Below are 8,210 nucleotides of genomic sequence, written 5' to 3' on the forward strand. Positions count from 1 at the left end.
AGTTTTTTTGAAAATCTAAAAATGCAGAAAGTCTCCTGTGAGGGGTAGGTTTAGGGGTAGTGTTGGTGTAGGGCAATAGAATATACGGTTTGTACAGTATAAAAACCATTATGCCTATGGAGAGTCCCCATAAACCATAAAAACAAACCTGTGTGTGTGTGTGTGTGTACATCTCCTGAATGCATATAGTTTTAGTTACACTGCAAAAAATGAGTTTCTTCCTTAGTATTTTTGTCTTGTTTTCTAGTATAAATATCTACAAATTCTTGAATCAGGATGCGTTTACTTGACAAGAAAAATTACTTGAGATATTATGTCTTGTTTCCTGAAAATATTATCCAAATTTTGTTCGTTTGTGCTTAAGTGTGTGTGTGTGTGTGTACATCTCCTGAATGCATATAGTTTTAGTTACACTGCAAAAAATGAGTTTCTTCCTTAGTATTTTTGTCTTGTTTTCTAGTATAAATATCTACAAATTCTTGAATCAGGATGCGTTTACTTGACAAGAAAAATTACTTGAGATATTATGTCTTGTTTCCTGAAAATATTATCCAAATTTTGTTCGTTTGTGCTTAAAACAAGTGAAAATATCGGTCAATGGGGTAAGAAAAATAATCTTAATTCGAAGGCTAAACAAGATTAATTTTCTTACCCCACTGGCAGATATTTTGGCTTGTAGTAATGCATCCTGATTCAAGAATTTGTTATACTAGAAAAGAAGAAAATCATTTTTTGCAGTGTTGTTGTTTGTAGTAAATCTCCCATCTCACATACTCTTTGTCTAGTATGGTGTAAATTGTTTGGTATTATTTTTATGTACAGTATTTATGTGTTTACTTGCTATTGAAACAGGTAATTGTGAAGGAACACATCAGGGCTTATCCCTATTTTAACTAGCTTTTAGTTAACTTAAAGATGGCATGCAATGTAAATTCACCTTGTCTGTTTACTAAATGCATATTATACAGTAGATCTTACTGTGAACAACTCATCTGTGATGCTGGTCACACTAGTTTGGGGACCAGTTTTCACTATTAACTATGACTTTAGCCTCAATAAACTACTAATTTGCTGGTTGTTAATAGTAAGGTAGCTGTTAAGATTAAGTATGGGGTGGATTAAGAGATAAAAAAATATGGTCATGCAGAATAAGACATTAATATCTGCTTTATAATAATAAACAACCAATATGCTAGTAACATGCATGCTAATAAGCAACTAGTTAATATTGAGAATTGGTCCCTTAACTAATGTTTTACCAGGATTTTTAATTCAAATGTCACAGCTGGATCTTCCAGTGAAATGGCAGACTTCTCTCTGGTCACGCATGCAGAATTCTCTGATCATTTATTGCGTGCAAACTCTTAAAAACACACACTCATGTGCCTCCACTTTGAATGAAACGGCCACATTTCAAAGTCCAATCAAAAAAAAAGGAAGTTTCAAAACCGTGTGACTTTATTTCTTCAGTGGAACATAAAAAAGAAGACGTTCTGAAGCATGTTGGTAACCAAACAGTCTTTGGTTACCATTTATTTTCCTTTGTGTCTTCTTCATGTCCCACAAAACAAACTAAGTCATACAGGTTTGGCTCAACATGAGTGTGAGTAAACAATGACAGAACGTTCATTTTTGGGTGGAACTATCCGTAACAGGCCAACAAAAGAAACACAAACAACCAGCATCCACTAATCTTGTAGAAATGCAATAGAACATTTTTGGTTCCCCAAAAAACCTTTCAGTGACCAGTTCTTAAAAGAACCATTTTTTGTTCTTAGTGTGAAGAGCGTTTCAATAATCTGAAGAACTTTTTTCCACTATAGAGAAACTTGTGCAATGGAAAGATTCCATGGAACCATCAACAACAATAAAGAACTTTCATTTTTAAAGTGACAGTTCACCCTAATCATCATTTACTCACCCTCATGTTGACGCTAGCCACTGACTTCCATATAATTTTTTGTCCATACTATGGAAGTCAATGGCTACAGTCAATTGTTTGGTTACCAACTATCTTCAAAAAACCTTTCAGGTTTGGAACAATTGGAGGATGAGTAAATTATTTTATTTCTGGGTGAACTGTCCCTTTAAGAGTGCACTAGAACAGTGGTTATTAACCCCTAAACGCTGCATATTTTGCGTGTATCCTTTGTCTGACCTGTCTCAGGTCTTGGAGTCTCTACTAATGAGCTGATGATCTGAATCAGATGTGTTTGATTAAAACAGCAGTCGGTTACTTTTTTTGGTTAAAAATGTATAGCCTTCGTTCATAGCCTTTTCTCACAGCAGCTGAAATGATTAAACGTATAATTTTGATGGCGTATTGTAATCCAAAACGTGTGTTTATGAAACACAAGTGACTGAAATTATATTCCAGTTTTAAATGTGCATCTGATTACAGATATCCTACATGGGATTACACACAATTTGTATTTTAAAGACAACCAGTTCGAAGGGAGCATAGTTTGCTTTTTGGGTTAAAAGAATTTCTTTATATGAAATTCGAATGGTATGACAATTAGAGATTAGACTGTACAGAAATCTACATGTAACACTAATACACACTACATACACGTTGTTAACACGTTGAGAACAAAGTATAACAGTAATAATAATTTGCACAGTTTGATGTGATATGTATATTTGATGTATATTTTTCCTCAGTTGGTCAGAACAAAAGTGTCAGACTTGTTACTTACTTGTTCAGATGACAATATCTGGAGAAAATTCTTATTTGGGTCATATATTCCAAAACATAGGCTAGAATCCGTGATTCCTGAAGGACCAGATATACTTCAAACGAAATCGAACTGATGTGACCTCATTTTGAACAAAATCCGGCCACAACGAAGTTCGTTTTGGGAGTTCGAAACTGCTTGCCAAAGCGAACTTTCGTTCCGGCTGCAAAACACCTTTGTACTACCATTGGTCCGTGACGATTACATCATAGGAGGTGTGCGCTGAGGCTCATTTGTCCATGGGTAAAAAAAAAAAACATGAACACATTGGAGAGCCGCTTTATAGCCTAGTAGAAAATAAAGTTGTGCTTCTGATGAAATGAGACACGATACTGTTTTCATGTTTAATACTGCCGATTGCTTTTAAGCAATATACTGAATAAAGTCCCATGTAAATACACGTGACGTGACTTCACGGGAGTGCTATTTGCAGAGCTCGTGCAAACATACCCATGTTGCTATGATCAGATGCTTTTTTAAAAGAAATGCTTGCCGTTTTCTCCATTTTTGTTGTGTTTATTTTGTTACTGACAGGAAAGCGCACAGCACATATTTACATATTCATTTAAATGTCGCTTTCATCAGAGTGGGTGGCGTCGAGATGTTCGCTAACAGTATACCGCTGCTCACGTATTTCAAACTTCATTTTCGTATGAAGAACGAAAAGGAACTTTGTTTTGAGTATATCGGGGCCTTAAGTACAGTATCCACACCGGTGCGGTGACTGACAGACACACACACTCCTCAAAACATTAGATTCATCCAGCTGGAGCCATGCCGGTGAACGACCCACGTTAAGAAAATAATTCTGCAAAATAACTGCAATTGCAGGTTTCAAACAGAGATGGCAACAAAGAGGCAGAAATTACGGACTGCAGCTTTAAGGAGACATGCAAAATGTGCACTGTTGGCAGACCCGGCTCCAGAATCAAATCACAGAGGGTGCTGCTTAAATTAGTGAGGGTGCTTTAATATATATATACTGTATATATATATATATATATATATATATATATATATATTAGTAGCGTCTGTCTGTTGCTATGGCGCAAAGAGCGCTCTGTATAATCACTAAAAGCTGTCACTCATCTTAGTTCATTGCGATCTCACAAAGATACTTTTTAATCAATGAAGTTTTCTACGCTGCACAATGAATCTCTTATTTACATCGCGTCTACACTTTGTTATAATGAGATGATTCGTGCTGAACACAACACCTGAACAAAAATCTCCGGCGATTTCAGCGGTGAGTGGATTCTAACTTAAACGCCTCCGATTAAAAAAAAGACTGGCTACATTGCTCAACGCTGCAAAAACATGTTGAAATAGAAACCGATCTCCAAAGCATAGCGCACTGGCAAACGCCAAATATGCAACGAAGTGCCATTAATACAGCTTTAATTAAGTGAGGGTACTATTGATTTCGTTTGAGGGTGCCATGCACCCTCTAGCAACTCTGTAGAACCGGGCCTGACTGTTGGGGGTATTCCAGAAAGCACTGAAATATAAATGACAAAACTCAGATTCTGAAGGGGTCTTTTATATAATTTTATATGCAACAGAATCTATCTAATATGTTGTCTCCTCTTCTCTGGATTCTCTCCTCAGCTGTCCTATCTGGGGCCTCCGTTCAGCGATCCCGGCTTCTCTCCTCCACGACCCAACAGCTCCTCTCTGTCCGTGCCCAGCGCGGCCACAAGGGTGGATCTGTGGCGCGGGCTGGAGAACGGCGCCCGTCTGGCGCAGAACCAGCGGGCCTACAGCATTCTCCTGTGTGCCGTGAGGGAGCTGGCGCGCTCCACCCTGTGTCCGTATCTCCAGAGTTCGCTCATGCACTTCTGCTCCGGCCTCAGCGGGCTGCTGGGCTCCATATCCGGCCTGATGAACGCCCTGGGCTACACCAGCCTCCCGCCCTCCACACCCGCTCAAGGATACGCCCCACTTCTGTCCTCACAGTTTCAGAACAGCCCTGCTCCTCTGCGGAGTTACGAGCCTCGGGGCGTGAGAGAGGGAACGACTCGGGCGGATCTGAAGAGGGGCAGGAGAGGACGGAAAAAAGAAGGAGAGAGCTGGGCTGCCAGAGAGGAGAGAGAGAAAGAGGAAGGAATGGAGAGATGGGGGAAACGGAGAAGACTGTTGAGTGTGGATGAAGAGAACATCCTGAAACTCAACATGAACTACACAGCTTTAAAATTCGGAAAGCAGCCTGTGCTATTTTCACCGGCGTCTCTACAGCATCGTCGAGCTATTCGGTCCACTCACGCCGGACTCTCTCCTCTCTCGCTGCTTTATCAGTACGGAGGGTCGGCCGCTGAGGTTCACACTTTGCTGGCGGCCCCCGTGTTGTCGTCTCGTCCCGCGTCGAATGACTTCTCGCGGAAAGTGGAGGGATTCTGGGTACTGAGAGAGCTGCAGAGCTGGCTTTGGAGATCCGCCAAAGACTTCACCAGACTGAAGAAACGACTGCGCGTTTGAGACCCAAACAACGACTTCGCTTCAAAACCTAGCGAGCTGCCTTCTAGCAAAATTTCTCAAACCAAAAAAGTTAATTGCGATGGACAGTGGTGGCCAAAATGATTAGAACACTAGTATTTTCAGCAGCTAAAAATGGTTTTAAGTCATATCTTTTTGTAGGTATCTCACTGGATTACTACAACTAATGGCAAAATTAAGGTTTGAAAATGTAAATTGATATCTCCTTCTGACACACTACAGCAAAAGATAGAAATAACTGACTTAAAACCATTTTTCATTTTCAAAAATAGAATCAGAAGTTCTCTGAATGACTAATTAGCACTTTAGAACTCCTTTTATGAGTATCTGCATGTCTAAATAAATTTAGACGGTTTGCCTAGATTGTTCAGAGCAAATCATGTGAATGCAGCTTGAGAGAGAATTTTAAATGAGTGTGTGAACAGAGCCGTGTTGCCAGATCCAGTTTTTATAAGCGTCATCAGACTTGTTTTTTCCACTAATTGTGATGCTTTCGGAAGCTAAAAAAGTGGGAAGTTGCAGTTTAGACTTAGTGATATCCTTATCTTTAACTTTTTTTGGTTTATGCTATTTTTGAGGGCTTGTTTTTGTTTGCTAGCGTAGCAATACCTGGCAACACTGCATCGCCGGCACTGACAATAATGATAATAATAACATTAAAAAAGCCCATAGAGAGCATGGCCACGTTATTGCTGAACGGATACCACATTCGATGAGACAAATGCAATGATCATCATGATATTATTGTCTGTAAGAAACAGTATCAGAAACACTAGTGTAATAACACTAGTACAGAGATTTGTATAACAAACAGGTTACAGAATGAAATGTGGCAAATATGGAGATGTTGGCCATGAAGAAAGCTTGGCTATTTCATTCCTTTCACAAAGTCATGCTAAAACATTCATAAGAACACATGACAAAGTTCTTATCAGATAGCAATGCTTACTCATGAAAATTATTACAGTAATAAATACAGTTGCGTGAGTAGCAAACAAAAAATAAAATGATCCACTCCTAACCTATAGCAAAGTATGAACACATGTTGATGCAATAAATAAGGCAATTTTACAATGTTCATCTTCACAAATTAGAGAAAACATCTTTCACAAACATCTACATGTGTGTGTCTTTTAAAGTGTACTGTATGTGTGACCCTGGAGCACAAAACCAGTCATAAGGGTCAATTTTTTGAAACTGAGATTTATACATCATCTGAAAGCTGAATAAATAAGCTTAATAAATAAATAAATGTAATTTTAATATATAAATAAATAAAAATAAATTGTAATAAATATATTTTTCTATTTATTAAAATACAATTTTAATAAATAATAAATAAATAAATTAGTTAGGATAGGACAATATTTGGCTGAGATGCAACTATTTCAAAATCTGGAATCTGAGGCTGCAAAAAAAAAATCTAAATATTGAGAAAATCATCTTTAAAGTTGTTCAAATGAAGTTCTTAGCAATGCATATTACTAATCAAAAATTAAGATTTAATATATTTACAGTAGGACATTTACAAAATATTTTCACGGAACATGATCTTTACTTAATATCCTAATGATTTTTGGCATAAAAGAAAAATCGATAATTTTGACCCATACAATGTATTGTTGGCTATTGCTACAAATATCCCCCAGCGACTTAACACTGCTTTTGTGCTCCAGGCTCACATATGCAGTGTATAAAATGAGTTGTGTTTATTATATATAGCACAATTCTTCACAGCTCACACAGAAGTCACTTTCAAACCAAGCAGTTCTCTGTTGGACCAATGGCTAATTTGCACGAGCGAATTGAACCTGTTGCGAAATCTGCGTGGGGAGATCAGCTCGCTAGGTTTGGAAACAGACTGATTCACGCTCTGTGGATGGAGATCTGAGGATCTCAGATGGTCCCGCTTTGCACTAAACCACCAAACAGTAAAGAGCTGCCAGTACGTCACGGACAAAGGCAAGAGAGCCAGACGTGATTCAGCAGAAGGAAAGTGAATCATGCTCGGCGTCATGCAGCAGTGAAAGGGTCAACGGGCAAAAGGGGAGGAAATGTGGCATAATCAAAGAAACAATGGAGAGATGTTTGCTGCCAGTCAGTAATGCCTCACTGACACTGACTCGTCTTTTTCCAGACACACAAATACACTCCTACACATTTGGAAACACATGCACAGATCTGATGTTCAGATGGCGTGTGTGCGAACAGAAAAGGAAACATATGAACGTATGTTATACAAAAACTTCATAATATTTTTTAAGCATGGTACCATGGGGATATTATGTTTGCTGGAAATATAGAATGGTAATATCATGGTATTTTTGTAGAAACAATGAGTACTATGTAAATATCATGGTATGTGGATAAGGTCCTAATTTAATACCATGGTATATTTCAAAGTACTTTGGCATTACTATGTTTTTGAGCATTGAACCATGGTAATACTGTTTTATTTAGTTTTTTTTTTAGAAATGTAAAATAGTAATACCATGGTATTTTTGTAGAAACATTTGGTACTATGTAAATACCATGGTATGTGAATATGGTAAAAACTTAATACCATGGTATATTTCAAAGTACTGTGGCATTACTATGTTTTTGAACATTGAACCATGGTAATACTATGTTTTGTTGTTGTTGTTGTTGTTAGAAATGTACAATGGTGATACCATGGTATTTTGTAGAAACAATGAGTACTATGTAAATACCATGGTAAGTGAATACGATCATAATTTTGTACCATGGTATTTTTTAAAGTACTATGGTATTACTATGATTTGGGGATGGCACCATGGTAATACTATGTTGTTGTTTTGTTAAATGTACAATTGTAATACCATGGTATTTTTGTAGATACATTGCGTACTATGTGAATACCATGATATGTGAATATGGTAATAATTTAGTACCACGGTATCGAAGGGTTGTGTTTTTGGGAATGGTACCATGGTAATAGTAGTAAAGCAGTTTGGAGTA

At 37.7% G+C, this 8,210-nt stretch overlaps 1 protein-coding gene across 1 annotated transcript in view; it reads left to right on the forward strand.

Moving 5' to 3' along the window:
- Positions 1-5,438, forward strand: part of clcf1 (cardiotrophin-like cytokine factor 1) — a 21,118-nt gene extending 15,680 nt beyond the window's left edge. The window contains exon 3 of the mRNA XM_016237289.1: positions 4,347-5,438. Within this exon, the coding sequence (XP_016092775.1) occupies positions 4,347-5,213 (867 nt within the window). The 3' untranslated portion in view covers positions 5,214-5,438. The remainder of the gene's footprint in view (positions 1-4,346) is intronic.
- Positions 5,439-8,210: the final 2,772 nt, after the last annotated feature.

This window comes from Sinocyclocheilus grahami, unplaced genomic scaffold (assembly GCF_001515645.1).
Source record: "Sinocyclocheilus grahami isolate Dianchi unplaced genomic scaffold, SAMN03320097.WGS_v1.1 scaffold510.1, whole genome shotgun sequence".
Classification (NCBI taxonomy): domain Eukaryota; kingdom Metazoa; phylum Chordata; class Actinopteri; order Cypriniformes; family Cyprinidae; genus Sinocyclocheilus; species Sinocyclocheilus grahami.